We start from the raw sequence: 24,580 nt of genomic DNA on the forward strand, positions 1-24,580 counted from the left end.
GAGAGGGGATTTGATAGCAGCCTTCAACTACCTGAAGGGGGGTTCCAAAAAGGATAGAGCTAGGCTGTTCTCAGTGGTGGCAGATGACAGAACAAGAAGCAATGGTCTCAAGTTGCAGTGGGGGAAGTCTAGGTTGGATATTAGGAAAAACTATTTCCTAGGAGGGCAGTGAAGCATTGGAGTGGGTTACCTAGGGGGATGGCTGGGATGATTTAGTTGGGTTGGTGCTGCTTTAAGCAGAGGGCTGGACTAGACGACCTCTTGAGGTCACTTCCAATCCTAATCTTCTATGATCCAAAAATAACAGGAAGACTCGTAATAACCAACGCAAAGGCCACAGAACCTGAGAAACCAAGAATGACTTTCTCTATCCTTGGAGCTTTTGAAGCAGCATGACATATCTGAGCTGACCCATTACAGGATCTGTAGCACATCTTGTGCCCTGTATAGTGCTTGGTAACAGATTTAAACTATGCTGCTTGCCCTTCAGGAAGGGAGGGATATAGGCCTCAGAGGAAAGTTGGTCAGCTTGATCAGACAGGTCTGGAACTAAGGATGCTTTGGGACCAACATTACTTTCTCCAGAACAATGCTTTGACTGTGCAGTAGAATCTAAGGATTTCACCCAAAAAGGTCTCAGAACTCAAAATATCCCTTTGAATTGGTACAGAATCAAGAAGTCAGATGAGAAAGGTTAACTTTAAACACCTCCCATAAAAGGACAGAAATCAGGAAAGCCAAGGCAAAGATTGAGTTACAACTGGCAAGAAATGTCAGAGGTAACAAAAGAAAGATCAGGGATGGTGTAGGCCTGCTACTCATTGGAAAAGGTGTGCTGCTAATGGAAGATAAGAAGACAAAGCTGTTCAATGTGTACTTTGCTTCAGCCTTCTCACAAAAAATAATGTGATCGGATGATTAGTGAAGTCACCATAGACAATAAAGGGGAAGGGATGCAGATCGGGATATGTAAAGAAAATGTTAGATCTTCTGACCAATTTGAATGAATTCAAATAGCTAGATGCTACTCACCTGAAGGTACTGAAGGAATTAGCTGAAAAGAAATCTCAGAGCTACTGGCAATAATATTTATAAATTCATGGATGACAGGAGAAGTCCTGGAAGACTGAAGAGCTAACATAGTGCCAATCTTTAAAAAGGGTAAAAAGGAGGAGCCGGGGAACTATAGACCAGTCAGCCTGACTTTGATACCTGGGAATCAATGTATAAAACACTCGATTTGTGAAACCTGGAGGATATAGGAGTAATCACTAGCGGCCAGCATGGATTTAACAAGAACAAATCATGCCAAACCAAACTGATTTCCTTCTTTGACAGGGTAACTGATATGGTGGATAGGGGGAATGCTGTGGACATAATATATCTAGATTTCAGCAAGGCTTTTGACACAGTCCCACATCACATTCTGGTAAGTAAGCTGGAGAAATGCAGGCTTGACAGAACTACCATTAAGTGGCAACATAATTGGTTAAACAACCGCAAACAAAGAGTAACTATTAATGGAATCAGGTTTCAGAGTGGTAACCATGTTAGTTTGGATCAGCAAAAACAACAAGGAGTCCTTGTGGCACCTTAGAGACTAACAAAGATGGAGATTAACTAGCCCACAAAAGTTTATGCCCAAATAAATTTGTTAGTCTCTAAGGTACCACAAGTGTTAGTCTCTAAGGTGCCACTCCTCGTTGTTTTTATTAATGGAATGATGTCGGACTCAAGGGAGGACTCAAGTGGGGTTCCACAGGGGTCTATTTTGGGTCCAGAGTTGTTTAACATCTTTATTAATGACCTGGATGTAGGAATGGAGAGCACACTAACCAAGTTTGCAGATGACAAAGCTACCGGGGGGGGGGAGGGGGAAGGGGAGGGCGGGGAGAGATATTGCCAACTGCTGAGAAAGATCTGGTAGCTGTGGTGGATCACAACCTCAACAGGAGCCAGCAATGCGATGCTATTGCAAAAAAAGCAAATGCAATTTTAGGTTGCACATCATGCAAGTCACAGGAGGTGACCGTACCACTCTATTCAGCTAGAGTACGGTGTCCAATTTTGGTCACCTATGTAAGAAAGGATGTAGAGAAACTGGAAACGATCCAGAGGCGAGTTACAAAGATGATCAAAGGGATGGAATGCAAGCCATATGTGCAAAGGCCGAAGGAACTGGTATGTTTAGTTTGGAAAAGCGAAGATTAAGGGGGGGGGACCGGGGACGACATGATAGCCGTCTCCAAATGCTTGAAAGGGTGCCATAAAAAGGATGGAGAAAGGCTGTTCTCTCTTGCCACAGGGGGCAGGAAAAGAGGCAATGGGTTCCAACTACAACACAGCAGATTTACATTAAATCTCAGGAAAAACTTCCTAACTGTAAAAACAGTAGGACAATGGAACAGACTGCCAACGGAGGTTGTGGAAGATTCTTCATTGCAAGTTTTCAAAAGGAGGCTGAATAGGCACCTGTCTTGAATGGTTTACACCTGCAATCCCTTCTAACACTTTGTGTACGTCTACCCTAGCACTTTTGTCGGTAAAACTTTTGTCAGTCAGGGATATACTCTCCCACCAACATAGCTACCACGGGAGACCTTGCAGTGGTATAGCTGTGCTGCTGTAAGGTCCTTAGCTGTGTAGACATAGCCTATGATTCTACCCATGCTGCTTGGTCTCATTTTAGGCCCACAGAGCAAATCCTGCACCAATAGAACTGTGCCTTGGAGAACAATGTGCTGGTCTGTGATGGACATTTCCTAGTAGCACAATGCTCTCCCACTGAATTCCTATTGTCAGAACCAGTACAGGCTAGGCTGCTTACCAAAACCCCTTACTGCATTTACCTTAATCCCATTATGAACGGGAATCAGCAGGCCAGGTTGTACCTGGGACATGAGGAACTCAAGCTGCAACATGATGCAGAGCCCACACAACTAAAGAAACAAGCGACCAAAAATTATTATTTGTAAACCTGTTAAAGCTTCCTAAATAGTTCAGGCCCTACAGGCCTTGCTTTTCTATGGCTCTGTGCTCATGGTGTGAGGAGTGTGTGAATCCTGTGAGGAACAGAGGCAATTGTCGAAGGACAGTGCTCCTTGGTAGTGCAACTTCTGAAGTTAGAGAGCTTAATTTACCTGAAGCCGTGTAGCGAACCTGTCGAACTGCTGTATTTAATTTAATGTCCAACCCTTCTGCCAAGGCTACAGGCACACAGGAATATCCATTTCTCACAGTCAGATGACTGCCCGTGAATTCAAAATCATCATCCTAAAATGAAATATATAAAAATACATAAGTTTATAACCAAAATAGATCAATCAGTACAGAGTTAAATAAATGGGGAACTTTTCCACTTAAAGTGCTATACCTAACTTAATTACAAGAAGAAAATCCCTTGTATTACTGATAAAATAATTGGTATAGACTATTTTCCTATAACAAATATAAAACAGTATAAACTAATTACAGTCCGTTTGGGTATTAGCAGAACCCTCCGGAACTCTGTCAGTAAACATGTATAAGAACTAGCCATCTCTCTGTTAATATCCTGTAGAATCTAGAATGAAAGTTGAAGGGATAATGCTGAGATACATGACACTTAAATTTCTTAGAAATGCTTGCTAACATACAGAAACATGTCAGAATGAAATGCATGTACTAAATCTATGAGCGCTATTTTAAAGAATTAGGTACCTGGTCCCAGTGCTTCAGTGAAAGCGTAGACAGCGGTGTGGCATTAGCAAATTCTAGATTTGCAAAATGCCAGTCAAGTATCTGTCTGTCCCTTGATGATAAATAAACATCACTAGAAAAATATAAAAAGGGAAAGAAAAAAAGTTGACTTTGCAGTGAGTGAAATACAGCAAAAAGATTGCCTTTAAAAGCCCAGTCTTCCTTGATAGATGAGGCCAAGAATATGAAGAACACAAACAGAACACAACCCTACCACAAAGTTCCTGATCACCTACTTGCAAGCAGCAAGTCCGGGCAAAGCATGGTGAAAGAGGGAGGAGCGTGGTTCTATAAAGCCACTACAGTAGTGTACAGAACTCAGAACACCTTCATTTTGTCCTTCATGAAATACTTCCACACTGGACGCTCTCTTCATGGAAACTAGCTAGTGTGGCCTTGAGTTAGGACAGCCTTACCAAAGCACAGAACTGATTTGGAGTGTCATTTTCAAATATGCCTAGGCATTAGACACTCAAATCCCATTGACTTTTAATGAGTTGGAAGCCTAGCTCCATTAGACTGTATTTGCAATATTAATGGTAACTGGAGGTTTGCACTGAACAAGATTTGTATTTATAGATCTTGGATACAGGAATCTACATAAAGCATGTTATACACACTCCACAAATTCTGAGGGAACAGGCTTCAAGATGTTCTAGAACTGAAGCTGTAAACCTATTTATATTCCCAGACACATTACCTGAAGACAGAAGTAAGGTTGAGAGTACATGTAAGTAACTGAGGATAAAATACATTACTAGGTTTCTACAATTATTCCCAAATCAAGCATTATAAACATAGTAAATTCTAAATTTACCCTTAACTCCAAAATCCCAATATGCAGAGTTAAAAAATGCACAGTGTACTCACACAATCTTCCCCTATAGCAATGCCATGCCTTATCAATATGAGAGACACATTTCAGTGTATTTTGTCCAAAATTGAAATGGATTTGAAAAAAAGACACATTTGATTATTTTTTCCCCTTGTGTTATTACGGGGCAGTCCCAGACCCAGTTGCTCTTACTCTCCTCTCTGCTGAGCAGACTTGGTACAATTGGACAGCTTTTGAAATGGGAGATTTAGGATTAATGCTATTGTCTACCGTTATTTTTCATATCTAAAAGTTTGTCAGCTGAGGCTGGTGCATAAAAATCTTCATAGGAATGTATGGAGAATTGCCCTCTGAAAATGAGAAGTCTTCCACTATTTTCAATGGGAAGATGTCCACAGCAAGCCTCAGTTAAGGTGCTCTCATTCAAAATGGTTCTGATTACCATTGTTCCCAATTGGGGGGGGGTGGGTGGGTGGGAAGCCAGCCATCTTTGCTAAGACCTGCCTATAGCCTCTGTCCCATCGAGAACAAAGGAGGATGGATGCCCCTCTCAAGAGATCCACCCAACTGTGGAGAAGTTATGAGCTCACTCTTTTGAGAACAATGAGCAATGTGGGCCAATTTGAAAAATGGCTGTTTTTTATGGAATTTTCTATAGCAGAACATGATTCGTCAGCCCTTACTGAAGGAGAAACTTTCAATTATGAAGAATGGCTGAAAAATAATCAATAATCCTGAAAATAAATTCTTCAAAATGTAGCCCATGTGAGATCTCACTCGGTTAACTATAAATGAGCTTAGGCTGTAAGCTCTCTGGGGCAGGGACTATCTCTGTCCTGTGTTTCTACAATACCTAGTCCAGTGAGGTCCTGGTCCACGACTAGGACTCTAAGGTGCTACATTATTACAAATAATAGAAGTGTGAAGCATCTGTTTTCTGTTCAGATCTAGGAAAAAAGAGTGCTGAGCTTCGTAAAAGGACCCATTAATTTTAATTCCTAAACTAATTAACCAATTTATTTGTAAATTCTCAGAAAATTCATTCTATACTTAAAAAGAGTAAGTGCTGTAATTTTGAGAAGTACATTCTATATTCTTCATACCTAACCAAGTGTGTGAATCCCAGGTAGGTGCAAAATTCAACTATGGAACCACAAGCAGCAATTCCACAACATGCTGGAATGCAGTTAGCTATCCAATTCATTAGTTGTTCCCTAGATACAGGATGTATTGTGGACCTATATGAACAATGGAAAAAGAGAGAGGAGAGATTTACGGACACTATATTTTCATAATACAAGATGCGAGTAATTTCGGTGTTGGCTTATGGAGAATGGCCTTTCCTTGCAAAGATGAAGGCATTCAACACAAGAAGGAGTTAAGATAACAGGCTCAGGCTGAGCAAAGAATTCAACTGAAAGAAGCTTGAGCAAAGAGGCTGGAAGGACTGTGTGGGCAAGACGGTAGGGAGAGTGGTATTGTGTCAAAAATGGCATTACCTGTTCCTGTGTCACTAACAACTCAGGTTTCAGAGTAACAGCTGTGTTAGTCTGTATTCGCAAAAAGAAAAGGAGTACTTGTGGCACCTTAGAGACTAACCAATTTATTAGAGCATAAGCTTTCGTGAGCTACAGCTCACTTCCTCAGATGCATATCGTAGAAACTGCAGCAGACTTTATATATACACAAAGAATATGAAACAATACCTCCTCCCACCCCACTGTCCTCCTGGTAATAGCTTATCTAAAGTGATCATCAGGTGGGCCATTTCCAGCACAAATCCAGGTTCTCTCACCCTCCACCCCCCCACACAAATTCACTCTCCTGCTGGTGATAGCCCATCCAAAGTGACAACTCTTTACACAATGTGCATGACAATCAAGTTGGGCTATTTCCTGCACAAATCCAGGTTCTCTCACATCCCCCCCACCCCCATACACACACAAACTCACTCTCCTGCTGGTAATAGCTCATCCAAACTGACCACTCTTCAAGTTTAAATCCAAGTTAAACCAGAACATCTGGGGGGGGGGTAGGAAAAAACAAGAGGGAACAGGCTACCTTGCATAATGACTTAGCCACTCCCAGTCTCTATTTAAGCCTAAATTAATAGTATCCAATTTGCAAATGAATTCCAATTCAGCAGTTTCTCGCTGGAGTCTGGATTTGAAGTTTTTTTGTTTTAAGATAGCGACCTTCATGTCTGTGATTGCGTGACCAGAGAGATTGAAGTGTTCTCCGACTGGTTTATGAATGTTATAATTCTTGACATCTGATTTGTGTCCATTTATTCTTTTACGTAGAGACTGTCCAGTTTGACCAATGTACATGGCAGAGGGGCATTGCTGGCACATGATGGCATACATCACATTGGTGGATGTGCAGGTGAACGAACCTCTGATAGTGTGGCTGATGTTATTAGGCCCTGTGATGGTGTCCCCTGAATAGATATGTGGGCACAGTTGGCAACGGGCTTTGTTGCAAGGATAAGTTCCTGGGTTAGTGGTTCTGTTGTGTGGTATGTGGTTGTTGGCGAGTATTTGCTTCAGGTTGCGGGGCTGTCTGTAGGCAAGGACTGGCCTGTCTCCCAAGATTTGTGAGAGTGTTGGGTCATCCTTTAGGATAGGTTGTAGATCCTTAATAACGCGTTGGAGGGGTTTTAGTTGGGGGCTGAAGGTGACTGCTAGTGGCGTTCTGTTATTGTCTTTGTTAGGCCTGTCCTGTAGTAGGTAACTTCTGGGAACTCTTCTGGCTCTATCAATCTGTTTCTTTACTTCTGCAGGTGGGTACTGTAGTTGTAAGAAAGCTTGACAGAGATCTTGTAGGTGTTTGTCTCTGTCTGAGGGGTTGGAGCAAATGCGGTTGTATCGCAGAGCTTGGCTGTAGACGATGGATCGTGTGGTGTGGTCAGGGTGAAAGCTGGAGGCATGCAGGTAGGAATAGCGGTCAGTAGGTTTCCGGTATAGGGTGCTGTTTATGTGACCATTGTTTATTAGCACTGTAGTGTCCAGGAAGTGGATCTCTTGTGTGGACTGGACCAGGCTGATGTTGGTGGTGGGATGGAAATTGTTGAAATCATGGTGGAATTCCTCAAGGGCTTCTTTTCCATGGGTCCAGATGATGAGGTCATCAATATAGCGCAAGTAGAGTAGGGGCTTTAGGGGACGAGAGCTGAGGAAGCGTTGTTCTAAATCAGCCATAAAAATGTTGGCATACTGTGGGGCCATGCGGGTACCCATAGCAGTGCCGCTGATCTGAAGGTATACATTGTCCCCAAATGTGAAGTAGTTATGGGTAAGCACAAAGTCACAAAGTTCAGCCACCAGGTTAGCCGTGACATTATCGGGGATAGTGTTCCTGACGGCTTGTAGTCCATCTTTGTGTGGAATGTTGGTGTAGAGGGCTTCTACATCCATAGTGGCCAGGATGGTGTTATCAGGAAGATCACCGATGGATTGAAGTTTCCTCAGGAAGTCAGTGGTGTCTCGAAGGTAGCTGGGAGTGCTGGTAGCGTAGGGCCTGAGGAGGGAGTCTACATAGCCAGACAATCCTGCTGTCAGGGTGCCAATGCCCGAGATGATGGGGTGCCCAGGATTTCCAGGTTTATGGATCTTGGGTAGTAGATAGAATATCCCAGGTCGGGGTTCCAGGGGTGTGTCTGTGCGGATTTGATCTTGTGCTTTTTCAGGAAGTTTCTTGAGCAAATGCTGTAGTTGCTTTTGGTAACTCTCAGTGGGATCAGAGGGTAATGGCTTGTAGAAACTCGTGTTGGAGAGCTGCCGAGCAGCCTCTTGTTCATATTCCGACCTATTCATGATGACAACAGCACCTCCTTTGTCAGCCTTTTTGATTATGATGTCAGAGTTGTTTCTGAGGCTGTGGATGGCATTGCGTTCCGCATGGCTGAGGTTATGGGGCAAGTGATGCTGCTTTTCCACAATTTCAGCCCGTGCACGTCGGCGGAAGCACTCTATGTAGAAGTCCAGTCTGCTGTTTCGACCTTAATTTAGGCTTCAATAGAGACTGGGAGTGGCTAAGTCATTATGCAAGGTAGCCTGTTTCCTCTTGTTTTTTCCTCCCCCCCCCCCCCCCCAGATGTTCTGGTTTAACTTGGATTTAAACTTGAAGAGTGGTCAGTTTGGATGAGCTATTACCAGCAGGAGAGTGAGTTTGTGTGTGTATGGGGGTGGGGGGGATGTGAGAAAACCTCGATTTGTGCAGGAAATAGCCCAACTTGATTACACAATGTGCATGACAAAGAGTTGTCACTTTGGATGGGCTATCACCAGCAGGAGAGTGAATTTGTGGGGGGGGGTGGAGGGTGAGAAAACCTGGATTTGTGCTGGAAATGGCCCACCTGATGATCACTTTAGATAAGCTATTACCAGCAGGACAGTGGGATGGGAGGAGGTATTGTTTCATATTCTCTGTGTATATATAAAGTCTGCTGCAGTTTCCACGATATGCATCTGAGGAAGTGAGCTGTAGCTCACGAAAGCTTATGCTCTAATAAATTGGTTAGTCTCTAAGGTGCCACAAGTACTCCTTTTCTTTTTACTAACAACTCAGAAGCAAATGATGTTGAATGCTTATAGATCAACGTCCTAACAGATAAAGCACAAGATGGGGTACTAGTTGGTGTCTGCTGCAGGACACCAAACACCACTAGAGAACAGGATGACAGACTCCTTTGGCACCTATCTATAATTAAGGCTAAGATTATATCACGGAGGTCATGGATTCTGCGACTTCCAGAGACCTCCGGGATACTGATCTTGCTGTTGCAGTGGGTCAGGAGCTTGGGGAATGTCGGAAGTATAACTGGTGGGCAAGATGACATAAGCAGGAGGTTGGGGAACCAAAACTGTCTGGGTCAGAAGGCAGTGATCAAGAGGACCCTCACTCTGTCCAGCTGGAACTTGCATAGAACTTGTGGCAGAAGTGACAGGAGAAGGAAGGCATAGTTGAACTGGTCTGACCAGGTAAGAAGCAGAGCATCACAATGGGAGCAGTGACCTAGGGCTCTTCTGAAACAATATGGGGTGCAATTGTTGTCTGTTTGAGAAGCAAATAGATCTCTAGTTCGGGTTCCCCACAGAGTGAAAAACGTTGTGCAGCATCATGTTACAAAGTTGTCACTCGTGGTCAAGTGCGAGGTGTCTGCTGAGGAAGTCTGCTTCCCCAGAAGGTAGGCTACTGACAGGGTGATGTGATTGCTGACACACAAATTCCAGAGGCTGACTGCTTCTGCGCACAGGGAGGCAGATCTTGCTCCCCCTTGCTTGTTGATGTAGAAGTCAGTCGTAGTGTCAGACTTTACAGTGATATGGTGAAAGCAGATGAATAGGAGAAAAGACTCGCACATCCTCCATTCTGCCCACAGTTCCAGGATACTGATGTACATCCTAGATTCTCAAGATGTCCACACCCTTTGTTCATGTGGGCTCTTCAGCCTACCAAGGATACATCCATAATGATGGCTCTGTCCGGAGAGGAGGGGAGGGGATAAAGGGAACCCCCATGCATGGGGATTTGTCCACCATAGGAGGGAGGACAAAACTCGGTCAGAACTGTCACCATGCTTGACAGCAACTAAGGTGGAGTCTTGTGAATGGGTGACATAAGTGCACGATGCCATGTGGCTGAATAGGGAGAGAGATGCTTTGACCAGTATCCAAGGGTAGTTTATGATGTGAGTTATGATGTTATTCATGCTCTGGAACCTGTCCATGGGTGGGTAGGCTCTTGTGGTGATAGAATTCAAGGCTGCCCTGATAAAGTCCAGAGATTGGGGGGGGAGGGGGGGAGGGGGACAGATTTATCAGTGCTTATGCTGTCTCTCAGTGAAGAGAGAGGAGAGACAGCATCAGAGAGGTTCTACCCTCTTGGTAGGATTTAGCAGCAAGGAGCCAGTTGTTGAGGTATGGGAAGACAAGAAGGTGGAACGTCTGCAGAGAGCCGCTACAACTAAGAATACATTGGTAAAGACTCAGGGAGGCTGCTATACCAAAGGGGAGTAATTCTGTACTGAAAATGGTCAGAACCTACCATAAAACTAAGAAAACATCTGTGGGGGAAAGAGGGTGAATACCTAGGTGAACATAGGAGTCCCTCATATTGAGAGCCCATGAACCACATGCCCTTTTCTAAAGATGGAATTATTGCTGCCAACGTCACCATGTGAAATCTGAGTTCACAAAAGAAGTGGCTGAGATGGCAGAGATCAAGTATTGGTTTCCAACCACCATTCTTTTTGGGCATTAGGAAGTAGTCAAGTAGAATCCTTTCCCTTGATATTGTGGAGGAATGTGTTCTATTATTTCTCACTGCAGCAGGGAACTGACCTTGAGTGAGAATATTCTTGTGAGTGTGGTCCCTGAAGGTGGATGGGGTTGGAGGTTTTGGAGGAGGTAGGGATGCAAACTCTATCATATAGTCGAGTGGATGACGTTCAGCACCCATTTGTCCATTGTTATTTCAACAGCTGGAGTGCAAAGGAGTGCTAGTCTGCCCCCAAATACTACATGGGGGGCGCTGAGCTTAGTGATTTGTGGCTCTCAAGCTCCAGCCAAAAATATTGTCAAGCCCGAGGCTGAGATTGAGATGCTAAGCCCGTTGCGGAGGATGTAGGGAAACGGGACTTCTGAACCCTCTGCCTCTTACGTGGTGGTTCATAGGGTCTCAGATGGACACACTGCTGAGCTGTATACCTCAATTTGGATGATGTGTGATGAAACTTCCTCTTAGGGGCAGTTGTGTCTATCCTCAGTGATTGAAGTAATTGACCCTGGAGTCCTTCAGGGTATGCAGGGACTCACTTGTATTCTCACTGAAGGGGTGCGATTCATCAAAGGGGAGGTCCTCGATGGTATTCTGGACCTCAGTAGGGAACCCTGAGGCACAGAGTCATGACTCCCTGTGCACAATGAAAGCAACAGCCATGGCTCTAGAGAAGGTAGTGGCAGCATCAACAGCAGATTGGAGGGTGGTCATGGCTATCAGTTGCCTTCATCTATCAGAGTTTGGAAACAAGCTCTGTCCTGTTGCAGTAGGCTGCTGGTGAACTCAAACTTGGGATAGTTCATGAACCAGTAACGCCTGAAATTGATGAGTTGTAGCTCACGAAAGCTTATGCTCAAATAAATTTGTTAGTCTCTAAGGTGCCACAAGTCCTCCTTTTCTTGTTGCCTTAAATTGACTACCCTGAACTGGAGGCTGGCCCATGAAAAGACCTTCATTCCCAGCAGATCCAAGCACTTACCCTCCCTGCCCACAGGAGTAGACTGGGGATGCAGTCGTCTGGATCTTTCCAAAGCGGCCTGGGCCACCAATGAACTGGGAGCTGGGTCAGAGAACAAAAATTCCACACCCTTAGCAAACATACAACGTTTTTCTGCCCTGTTGGGCTAGGAGCCAGGTGGCATAGGTGGGCCAAACTGTCCTAGCCAGCTGCAGAATGGTTTCATTAAACAGGGAGAGCTATTATGTTGGATCCAGAGGCATGCAGAATGTCCAAGAGTTTGTGTTGGGAGTCTTGAATCTCCTCCAGAGGAATCTGAAGTTCTCCAGCAACTCTGTGGAGAAGGTCTTGGAACTACCTGAAGTCATTGGTAGGGCAAGAGGATGCAGATGTCACCACCTCATCTGGAGATGATGATAGCAGTCCTCCTGTTGGTTTAGGCAGAAGCACCAGAACTGCAGTAAAGTAGATCTGAGGGGAGACAAGAGGGGATTCCCTAACAGACCAGATTGAATCTGCAGGGGGCTACTAGTCCCAAGGTCCCCAATATGCCCAGTAGGAGGGGTCAATTGTGACTGGGGTACTAGTGGCTCTGAGTTAGATGAGGCAGAGGTGGGTCCCAGGGTCATGTGGGCCTTTTAGTAGTGGATAAGGGCAGTACAAAAGGTGGCTGATTCAGGTTCCAGTGGCATTAGAGGGCAGGTGTATTCTGCGTATGGGAGGGGTGATCAGCTCTGTCCTGCAGCAGTCTCTCTTGGGAGAGATATTATCCCCAATAGGTCCCAACAGAGGGGAGATATCCAGTAGTGTGGCAATGGATTCAGATCTTCGTGATGGAAGAGGGACTCTGGGTGCCCAGACTGTCTGAGGCAATAAGGAGGGTGGTAACTGGTGATGATTGGACTGTCTTGGTGCTGATGGATCCTGGGTTTCGGAGAAGCCAGGTGTGATTGGTTCCCCTGGGCTGCCTCCTGGAACTGGGATGCCACTGTGCCCCCTGACCCACCAGCCTGGGTGCCCTCTCACACTGGACTTCTGTGACAAACTGCAAAGCCCTCCAGCCTACACTTTCACCAGCATACATACAGGTAGGGACAGAGCCGCTGCAGTTACATGCAGGCTCTCTGACCAGCCCCTACATAAGAAGGCCACAGTTAAGGCAACTCCCAGCTCCCCAGGCATGCACCCCTTCTGAAATATAAAGCCAAAATTACACAGTCTTGCACTGCACAGGGAACTTGTACAGTGTAAGCTCAAAAAATTCACCCTTCCCCTCCTCCCCCCAATGTGGAGTGGTATATGCAACAGCCTTTGCCCCCGAGTTATTCTCTCACACTTCACTCCAATTCATTGGTTGAGATAAAGCAAAAGCAAGTTTATTAACTACAAAATATAGATTTTAAGTAGGGCTAGCAAGCAATAAAAAAAACTAATTGCACCGTTAATCGCACTGTTAAACAATAATAGAATACCATTTAAATAGTTCTGGATATTTTCAAATATATTGATTTCAATTACAACACAGAATGCAAAGTGTACAGCGCTCACTTTATATTTATTTTTCATTACAAACATTTGCACTGTAAAAAACAAAAGAAATAGTATTTTTCAATTCACCTAATACAAGTACCGTAGTGTAATCTCTTTATAATGAAAGTTGAACTTACAAATGTAGAATTATGTACAAAAATAACTGCATTCAAAAATAAACAAATGTAAAACTTTAGAGCCTACAAGCCCACTCAGTCCTATTTCTTGTCCAGGCAATCGCTCAGACAAACAAATTTGTTTACATGTATAGGAGCTAATGCTGCCCACTTCTTGTTTACAATGTCACCTGAAAGTGAAAACAGATGCTCGCATGGCATTGTTGTAGCCTGCGTCGCAAGATATTTATGTGCCAGATGCACTAAAAATTTGTATGTTCCTTCATGCTTCAATCATCATTCCGGAAGACGTGTGTCCATGCTGGTAACAGGTTCTGCTCGATAACCATCCAAAGCAGTGTGGATCAATGCATGTTCATTGTCATCATCTGAGTCAGATGCTACAGCAGAAGTTTGATTTTCTTTTTTGGTGGTTCAGGTTCTGTAGTTTCCCCATCGGAGTGTTGCTCTTGTAAGACTTCTGAACGCAAGCTCTACACTTTGTCCCTCTCGGATTTTCGAAGACACTTCAGATTCTTAAACCTTAGGTCAAATGCTGTAGCTATCTTTAGAAATCTCACATTTGTACCTTCTTTGCGTTTTGTCAAATCTGCTGTGAACGTGTTCATAACATGAACCTGTGCTGGGTCATCCTCAGAGACTGCTATAACATGAAATATATGGCAGAACGTGGGTAAAACAGAACAGGAGATATACAGTTCTCCCCCAAGGAGTTCCATCGCAAATGTAATTAACTCATTTTTTAATGAGCATTATCAGCATGGAAGCAAGTCCTCTGGAATGGTGGCTGAAGCATGAAGGGGCATACGAATGTTTAGCACATCTGGCACAAATACCTTACAATGCCGGCTACAAAAGTGCCATGAGAACGCCTGCTCTCGCTTTCAGGTGACGTTGTAAATAAGCAGCAGGCAACTTTATCCTCCCTAAACAAAAAACTTGTTTGTCTTAGTGACTGGCTGAACAAGAAGTAGGACTGAGTGGACTTGTAGGCTCTAAAGCTTAACATTGTTTTGTTTGAGTGCAGTTATGTCACTAAAATCTACATTTGTAAGTTGCACTTTCATCATAAAGAGATTGCACCACAGTACCTGTATGAGGTGAACTGAAAATTACTATTTCTTTTGTTTGCCATTTTTACAGTGCAAATATTTGTATTAAAACAACAACACTATAAAGTAAGCAATCTACTTTGTATACTGTGTTTTAACTGAAATTAATGTATTTGAAAATGTAGAAAAACACCCACAAATATTTAATACATTTCAGTTGGTAGTCTAATTGCAGTTGTAATCGTACTGTTAAACAGTAATCATGATTAACTTTTTTAAATCACGATTAATTTTTTTGAGTTCATCGTGTGAGTTAACTGCGATTAATGGACAGCCCTAATTTTAAGTGATTATAAATAAGACAAGATTTAATCATGAGTATTTTTAGTAAAAGTCATGAACAGGTCATGGGCAAAAAATACAATATCAAGGCCCCACGACCTGTCCATGACTTTTACTGAAAATAGTCATGATTGAATCTTGGAGGGGTCCACTGCAGGGGATGGGGGAGGAAAGTTGGGTGCCCACTGCACGGGAAGAACCAAAGAGGCCCACCACCACTCTGGGCCCTGCTGGGGGAGAGGGAGCCCCAGCAGGCCTGCTGCCTCTCCAGCCGCTGCCAGGAGGGGGAGTCCTGGGTCCAGCTCATTGGCAGCTGTCCGGGGCTGCCAGAGCTGCCGCCGGTGCAGCTGGCTGTGAGACCACCCAGGTAGCTGGCTGCAGAGCTGCTCTAGCAACAGCCCGTGTGGCTGTCCCCAGGGCTGACTGAGCAGCTGGCTCTGTGGCCAGATGCTTGGGCGGCCCTGGGGTCAGCCACACTGACTGCTGCAGAAATTACAGAGGTCACAGGAAATCACAGAATCTGTGACTTCCACAACCTCCATGAGAGACGTGGAGTTCTAATTCTAAATGATAGCAAACAGATCAAAGCAGATTACCTAGCAAATAAACAAAAAACGCAAATTAAGCTTAATATACTAAATAGATTGGATATGAATAGGAGATTCTCACCCTAAGAGACGATACAAGCAGTCCGCAGATTCTTAAGGGGCAAACTGCACTTGCTTTACAGCTTGGAATCCCCAAGTGTCTCATTCACAGGCTAGAAATCCCTTTAGCCTGGGTCCAGCAACAGTCTTTGTTCCTTGTGTGGGGAGCAAACACCACCAGATGATGCCACTCCCTGCCTTATGCATCTCTTGCATATGGCAGGAACCCTTTATTACCAAAGCTTGGTTCCCAGACTAGTCTGTGGAAAAATACTGACATCCCAAGATGGAGTCTAGAGACATGGTTAGGGTTAGGGTCATGTCCTTGTAGAGTCATAGCAGCCATTACTTGGAGGCTGTCTGTAGCATTCGCAGGAAGGCGCCGCAGGTGGGAGATAAACTTCTCCTAAGGCCTACTTTTTTTCCCAATGGCCCATTGCCGTGAATAGGCTCTTCCCCACCCACTATTTAGACTGAAAACATCTTGTCTAGTTGGCGTTACCCAGGTGTAACTACATTTGAAATACAGAGTCAATATTCATAACTTCAGATACAAAGAACCAATCCCTGTAGCAAACCTTGTTGCCTACTCTGTCCCCATATCTACTCTAGCGACACCAGAGGACCCAACCACCTCAGCCACACCATCAGGGGCTCATTCACTTGCACATCTACTAATGTGATATATGCCATCACGTGCCAGCAATGCCCCTCTGCAATGTACATTGGCCAAACCGGACAATCCCTACGTAAAAGAATAAATGGACACAAATCGGACAACAGGAATGGTAACATACAAAAGTCAGTAGGAGAACACTTCAGTCTCTCTGGACATTCTATAACAGGTTTAAAAGTAGCTATACTTCAACAAAGATCTTCAGAAACAGACTTCAAAGAGAAACTGCAGAACTAAAATTCATTTGCAAATTTAAGACCATTAATTTTGACTTGAATAGGGACTGGCTAGCTCATTACAAAAGCAGCTTTGTCTCTCCTGGAATTGACACCTCCTCATCAATTATTGGGAGTGGACTACATCCACCCTGATCAAATTGGCCCTGTCAACACTGGTTCTCCACTTATGAGGTAACTCCCTTCTCTTCATGTGTCAGTATATAATGCCTGCATCTGTAATTTTCAGTCCATGCATCTGAAGAAATGGTATTCTACCCACGAAAGCTTATGCCCAAATAAATCTGTTAGTCTTTCAGGTGCCACTGGACTCCTTATTCCATTGACTGTGTATCTTAGCTAAGTTAATGGAGAACAGACTCCATAAATATTTTCATAGATTTTAAATACCATTATGATCATCTAGTCTGACATCCTGCTCAATACAGACCGAAGAATTTGTAGGGTATAAACACAAAGGAATGAGAAATTATTTAGGATGGGTCAAAGAGGCATGAGCTCAGAGAATTGGATGAAGTTGAGAAAGAATGAATTAGGCTAAGTAGGAACAAATATTTAAGTGAAAGATCTTTTACATTGTAGAAAAGTCTTCCAAAATAGAGAGCAGGTCCCATAAGTTGGGACAATTCACACCTGTAGGGACGAAGCAGTCAAGAATATAATGGAGTGCATATTCCTGCATGTGCCTCAATGAGATGGACTGGCTGGAATGGTAAATGAATTAGTGGGAAATAACTGCAAATAAACAGAAGGCAAGGAGAAGCAAAGTTGAGACCTGAAAATGAGGAAAACAAACAAAGGTAGGTGCACAATGGGCAAGTACAAAAGCATGTACAGCACCATACAAGAAAACAAAAACCCAACTCAAACACCACCACTGGGGATCCCTAATTAATGGGGATTTCAGATCTTTTAAAAGATTATCTGGATCAGGCATTAATGGAATTAGTTATACAGTAGAACCTCAAAGATATGATCACCAGAGTTACAGACTGACCGGTCAACCAGACCCCATGTGGAACCGGAAGTAAGCAATCAGGCAGCAGCAAAAACATACACATACACACACAAAAACCACCAGCAAATACTGTACTGTGCCTGTATTGCATCTTAAAGGTAGGCACATCTGTGCTGCCTGTCCCCACCCCCACCCCCTACTCGCCACATGGCGGGCAGCCACTTATAGGTAGGAAGTGAAGATGCTAAGTTTCACAGGCATCGCTGTGAGCCCCTGAGCAGGCAGAGCAGGAGCAGTGCTGGGGTCTGCACTGCTTTCCTGTTAGCCACCCCCCCTCCTCCATGGCCAGGAGGGGGACAAACTTGCATGCACAGTCTGAACCCAGGAAAGACACTTCCCGAGCTGCTGCTGGAACCTGGCCCAGAGCATTTGCTGCTGGAGCTGGAGCCCCGCGCGCTGGAGCAGCAGCTCAGCTCAAAAAAGGCCACAGCCTGCACCATGTGTCCACTGACACCATAGTGCCCCCTGACACCATAGTGCCCCAGGGTACCTCACTCATCACCCTTGCATCCAGGGGGCTAGAACCAGCTGCCTGTGCACACCCCCACTCGCCAGGCTAGGAGGTGAAGACGCTGAAGGTCACTGGCACAGCTGTGAGCCCCCACTTCAGGCAGTCTGCCCTGAGGAGCATCCCATAACGTCTTGGTCAGAATTATGAACATTTCAGAGTTACGAACAACCTCCATTCCTGAGGTGTCTAAGTCTGAGGTTCTACTGTAATAGGGATGATTAATACGTCACGGTAACTGAGAATGACCTTTCTCCTTTATGAGCTACCTTCTCTGAAACAGAGGAAACTCAGACTTCATATGGGTGCATTTACATAACCAAGTCACTTGGCTAATACAATACAAGCTGAATATCCTTAGCATTTTTCCAAAAGAGAAACTCAGACTAAGTCCAGAAGAGACTGCAGTAGAAAGAGAGCCTAAGACATAAGCCCTAGTATCAGAGGCCTGAACTAAAGTAGTGGCCAAGCTCTGCTCTGCTTGCTTGCAAGCTCACAGAACCTGGCAAGAACAGGGCTGGTATTGCAAAAAACGCACATATTCCTGAGAAGTGCTTGGCACAGGACACTCGTGCAAACGCATTCCAGAAGGATGGTTCCACAACATCTCCATACCAACACAAAGATAACAGGAACACGCTGACCTCTCAAAGATAAGGTCAGGATGACAATATGATGGATAGAGATGTTTTGCTCAAACTAACATGTACAAGGTAATGGGTGACAACTAGCCATGTCGGGGGGGAGAGCGGGGGGGGGGGGGGGAAGAGGAGGATGGTAATACATAACTTAGAGTAATAGAAGATTAGGGTTGGAAGAGTCCAACTCCCTGCTCAAAGCAGGGCCAACCCCAATTAATTCATCCCAGCCAGGGCTTTGTTAAGCCAGGCCTTAAAAACCTCTAAGGAAGGAGATTCCACCACCTCCCTAGGGAACCCATTCCAGTGCTTCACCACCCTCCTAGTGAAATAGTGTTTCCTAATATCCAACCTAGACCTGCCCCACTGCAACTTGAGACCATTGCTCCTTGTTCTGTCATCTGCCACCACTGAGAACAGCCGAGCTCCATCCTCTTTGGAACCCCCCTTGGGGTAGTTGAAGGCTGCTATCAAATCCCCCCCCCTCACTCTTCTCTTCTGCAGACTAAGCAAGCCCAACTCCCTCAGCCTCTTGTATTGGTGTATAAAATGGAGACTCAGAGAGTGTGTCTTTGGCCAGCTTAGGGGATAGTGGAAAGTCTCATCACTGACTGAGTTGCATCCACTGTCACAGGCATACATGTGCTAGTGTAACTGTAGACAATGATCCGGGGAGCTAGGACCGTACTTTGTCAGCAATAAACCTAACCTAGTGCCTTCGTATCTCAACGGATCTTGCGATAATTGGAGGTGTTCGATCGAGATCTGCTGTGCCAGCTGCCTTCGTAGAGCTGAAGAACACACACAGTCAGACATCTGACTACAGAAACCACCGTGATCATCTAGTCTAGTGGTTCTCAACCAGGGGTACATGTACTCAGAGGTCTTCCAGCAGGTACATCAACTCATCTAGACATTTGCTTAGTTTTACAACAGGCTACATAAAAAGCACTAATGAAGTCATTACAAATTAAAATTTCATACAACTTGTTTATTCTGCTCTATATTACTATACACTGAAATGTAAGTACAATATTTATATTCCAGTTTATTTTATAATGATACAGTAAAAATTAGAAAGTAAGCAATTTTTCAGTAATAGTGTGCTGTTGATACTTTTGTATTTTTATGTCGATTTTGTAAGCAAGTAGTTTTAAAATGAGGTAAAACTTAGGGGTACGCAAGACAAATCAGACTCCTGAAAGGGGTACAGTAGTCTAGAAAGGTTGAGAACCACTGATCCAGTCTGACCTCCTGCACTTTGCAGGCCACAGAACCTCACCCATCCACTCCTGAAATAGACCCAGAAACTCTGGCTGACTTACTGATGTTCTCAAATCATGATTTAAAAAAAAGATTTCACATTGCAGAGAATCCACTATTTACTTTAGTTTAAACCAACAAGTGACCTGTGCCCCATGCTGCAGAAGAAGGCAAAAAAAATCCAGAGCCTCTGCCAATGTGACCTGGAGGAAAATTCCTTCCTGACCCCAAGTACATCAATGCAATGAGAAACACCAGCCTTCCTGATCGCTCTCCAGCTAGTGTGTGGTGGGTTTTTTATTTTTACCTTGGTGGATTGGCTTCAAGTTCTTGGAGCTTTTCTTCCAGCTTTCCTTGTGTTTCTGCCAACTCATCATACTCCTGATAAAAGGTTAAACAGATTCAGTCAAGTACTAGCTTTAAATTTCTCTTGTTTTTAAATAAAAAACAAGGAGACAATGAAGTGTCCATAGTAAACTTACTGCCAAATAATGATCACACAAACGCAATGCATATTTTTGTAGTTTCCCCATGAACACATAAAAGGAAAATATTTTAACACAAAGGATGAGATTTAGATTCTCCAAACTTGTGAAAAGTAAAGTTTTTTTTATTACATGTTTATATTATGGTAGAGCACACAGGCCCCAGTAAGAATGGGGTTTGATCCATCTCTCATTGAAGTCACTCATACGTGTTTCAATGGGCACTGAATCAGGCCCCTGGATCCTAAAAGCACTATTAGTTCAGCCACATTTCACACTTGTGACGTCCATTTCTGCAATTAAACAAATACCTTAAAACACAAAATCCTACTTTCCTGGATTGTCAGCAAACACTCAGGTCAGAGAATGTGATAAAATCCATTACAGTTCTGGTGGAATGAGATACCAGATGGTTCTCATAGTAACTGGACTCAACCACACCGGATGTGATATATTTTCTATTCTTGTTTCCTTATTAAAGACTTAATTATTTCATTGTTGAATGTATAAAGTGAGATATTTCCAAAGTAAAAGCAAAATAGAAAATACTAAAGCACATGGAGTATACCCAAGTTCAAACCAGAATTTTAAAGGAAGACCTTTATAGACAGCTATTGAGTAATATACTGCATCAACTGATGGGGAAGAACTCATTGCTGGAAGTTATGACTAATGTTCCCTCTAATTTTTTCCATCCATGTGTGGAATGAATTTTGTTATGTGCACCAATATTGAGGTAATGGGCAGATATGTGCCACCAGTAAAAACAAGTATCAGAGGGGTAGCCATGTTAGTCTGGATCTGTAAAAGCGGCAAAGAGTCCTGTGGCACCTTATAGACTAACAGACGTACTGGAGCATAAGCTTTTGTGGGTGAATACCCACTTTGTCGGATGCATGTAGTGGAAATTTCCAGAGGCAGGCATAAATGTGCAAGCAAGAATCAGGCTCGGGATAGCGAGGTTAGTTCAATCAGGGAGGATGAGGCCCTCTTCTAGCAGTTGAGGTGTGAACACCAAGGGAGGAGAAACTGCTTTTGTAGTTGGCGAACCAGTCACAGTCTGTTTAATACTGAGCGGATGGTGCCAAATTTGCAAATGAACTGAAGCTCAGCAGTTTCTTGTTGACATCTGGTCCTGAAGTTTTTTTGCTGCAGGATGGCTACCTTTAAATCTGCTATTGTGTGTCCAGGGAGGCTGAAGTGTTCTCCTACAGGTTTTTGTATATTGCCATTCCTAATATCTGATTTGTGTCCATTTATTCTTGTATTACAAGATTCAGAGGCTTCTTGTATGTTTTTCTCTGCCACCACTTCTCTGTATTATCATGAACATAAGACCAAAGGGAGCTTGTGTAATTCTAATTGGTGAAAATACCAGTTTTGTTATTTGGATCTCGTAGCACTGTCAGTAGGGCACGTGTTAATTTTTTCATCCATGTGTGGAATGAATTTTGCAGTCCCAGATTGTTCCTTAGAACTGAAGTGAGATCTTCCATGTTCCTAGTGCGTCTCCATTTAGTAACTTACATCTCTGCTAGGTCCGGCCACTGAATGTTCTAGAGCAGTGTTCAAGTGATACAGTGATGGGGAGCCAATGATAAGAAACCTAGATCGGTGCATTAGTACACAGTCTTGCAAACTCTCAACAAGGAAATCTATGCTTCAGAGGGGAAAGCTCTTACTGTTTTGCCCTCAAACAACCATTTGGTACCTCTGTTTTCATCAGTTCCCATTCTTTTGAACTAAATCAAACTTTCCCAGCCTCAGGGTACACATTACAGCTATATCTGCAAGCCAAGTGAGGAAGGAACACTGAGGTAAGAAGTACCACTCTTAGCTCTAATATATTTATATACAATCTCATCCTTTCATTGTTCACAGACAGATCCTATACTGTCATATGATCTAAATGGGTTCTCCAGCCCAGATCTGAAGCATCCATTACAATCATGGGGTGGGGGGGGGAGGGGTTGGATATGGATAAAAGTATGGTTGAACAAAGATATGCCCTTCCAAGTATTTGCAAGTTCATTAATGAAGGGATGTCAGAAAATATATTGGAACTGGAAGCAGTGAATGGATGCAATATGGGAACGAATACATTGCTGGGGAGTAACTGGCACTCATCCTTAAATCAAACACATAGACTGTATCAAAAGCTTATAAAAAATAAGATATTTCATGTCTACTCTCTCTTTCCCTCCTATCCACTAGGCCAGTAATTCTGTCAAATAAGGAAATTAGGTTGGTTTGGCATGATTTGCTTTTGACAAATCCATGCTGGCCATTCCTTATAACCTATTGTCCTCTAGCTGCTTACAAATTGATTTAATAGTTTGTTCCAGCATCTTTCCAGGTATCAAAGTTAGGCTGACCAGTCTATAATTCCCCAGATCCTCTTCACACACACACACACCCATAAAAGGAAAAAAAAAAAAAAAAAAAAAAAAAAGATAGGTTGCCCTTCTCCAGTCCTCTGGGACCTCAGCCATGCTCCATGAGTTCTCAAAGGTAACTGCTTCAGCTAGTTCCTTAAGTACCCTAGGATGAACTTCATCAGGCCCTGCTGACATGAATATATCTAACTTATCTAAATATTTTTTAACCGGTTCTTTCCCTATTTTGGCTGGCATTCCTTCCCCCTTAGTGTTAATATTAATTATGTTGAGTATCTGGGTCACTATTAACCTTTTTAGTGATGACTGAAGCAAAATTGGTAATAAACACCTCAGATTTCTTGATATCAACAGTTATTAGCTCTCCTTCCACACTAAATAGAGGACCTTCACTTTCCTTCGTCTTTCTCCTTTTCCTAATGTAAAAAAAACAAAAAACCAACCACCTTCTCTTATTGCCTTTTTTATGTACATTGCATAGGGACTCAGAAGAGTGCTCTAGAAGAGTAGCTGTTTGACAAAGGATGACTTTGGAAAGGTCAAGGTCATAGGACAGGGATCAATCCAAAGTTGAAGTTTCCCTGTTTACTCCCTGCTGTTAACTTATTTTTCTTTCCTGTTATACACACTATGAGAAGACCTTGATGACTTATGACTTTTCTTCAAAACTGTTGCACTCTCTTACTAATTGAGGCCACTTTTCCAGAATTAGGGGGGAAAAAAACCACACATTTAAAAATTTTTCTTCTTGTATTTGAGGAACTTTTCTGACAGCCACAGTGGGTGGTAAGTTCCTACCAAAGCAAACTTTTCAGAGAGGCCCCATGAAAAGGGGTTGGGGAGGAGGATGGGAAGAGCTCCTGGCACTATATTTCACTACCGTAGCTGAGACTACCAACAATCCAGGAGCTGGGTGGGAGAAAAAAATATTCTAACCTGTTGTGGGATGTCAAAGATGGCAGTTTTGTTCACCATGGGTGAAATGGACTAAGAGGCATGCCAAATAATCTTGGCACATACCATTAGCTTCTCATTTACTGATAAAGCAATTCTGCATTTGTGATGGGGTTCCTAAAATATCGATGAGTCTTTCTTGACACTTATCAGTCCAAAGTCTCTACCACACTGAACAGCAGCTATTGAAAATACTTAAGCGGAAATGAAGTACTCTCTTCTGTAGAGGTTGAAGGATGAGCTGTACCCTAAAGGAAAAGAAGTACTTGTGGCACCTTAGAGACTAACAAATTTATTTGAGCATAAGCTTTTGTGAGCTACAGCTCACTTCATCAGATACTGTAGCTCACGAAAGCTTATGCTCAAATAAATTTGTTAGTCTCTAAGGTGCCATAAGTACTCCTTTTCTTTTTGCGAATACAGACTAACATGGCTGCTACTCTGAAACCTGTCCTAAAGGAAAAGGGCATCCTCAAGATTACTATCACCCCTCTCATCAGTATCTATTTCCAGCAACTCTTCCCTAACCCACAGGAGTGGGGGGACAAATCTAGGAGAAAAGCATAAGACTAATTATAGGAAGTGGAGGAGTAACATTACCCTGGTTTCTTGATTATCCTCTTGACCCTGACTCCCTAAACTGAGGAAGAGGAGGGCACGAGAGCTAATATACTATGGAACACAATCAAACTGGTAATTGTGGGAACTTGAACAGATTAAACTCCACAGAGTACGAGAAAAGCCAGGGGGAAGGTTTTTAAAGTTCTATGAATAAGATGGGGAGCCTATTTTCTGAGATTTGGGAAACTATAAAGTTTCCCATAACTTCATCTGTGATGGATTTGGAGGTGTGCCCTAAAGGTATTAAATCTAAGCTTCCCTTCA

The 24,580-nt window shown here is 43.5% G+C and overlaps 1 protein-coding gene across 5 annotated transcripts in view; it reads right to left on the reverse strand.

Annotated features, from left to right (window-relative positions):
* KDM1A (lysine demethylase 1A) overlaps window positions 1–24,580 on the reverse strand; it is a 181,340-nt gene that overhangs the window by 44,845 nt on the left and 111,915 nt on the right. For 3 of the 5 annotated variants that reach the window (XM_073317369.1, XM_073317368.1, XM_073317372.1), the window contains 4 exons: window positions 20,168–20,241; window positions 5,677–5,811; window positions 3,700–3,811; window positions 3,141–3,273 (listed from right to left, as the gene is read on the reverse strand). In XM_073317369.1, the coding sequence (XP_073173470.1) occupies window positions 3,141–3,273; window positions 3,700–3,811; window positions 5,677–5,811; window positions 20,168–20,241 (454 nt within the window). The remainder of the gene's footprint in view (window positions 1–3,140; window positions 3,274–3,699; window positions 3,812–5,676; window positions 5,812–20,167; window positions 20,242–24,580) is intronic. The other 2 variants (XM_073317371.2, XM_073317370.1) reach the window with 1 other exon arrangement.

This window comes from Lepidochelys kempii, chromosome 19 (genome assembly GCF_965140285.1).
Source record: "Lepidochelys kempii isolate rLepKem1 chromosome 19, rLepKem1.hap1, whole genome shotgun sequence".
NCBI classification, from domain to species: domain Eukaryota; kingdom Metazoa; phylum Chordata; order Testudines; family Cheloniidae; genus Lepidochelys; species Lepidochelys kempii.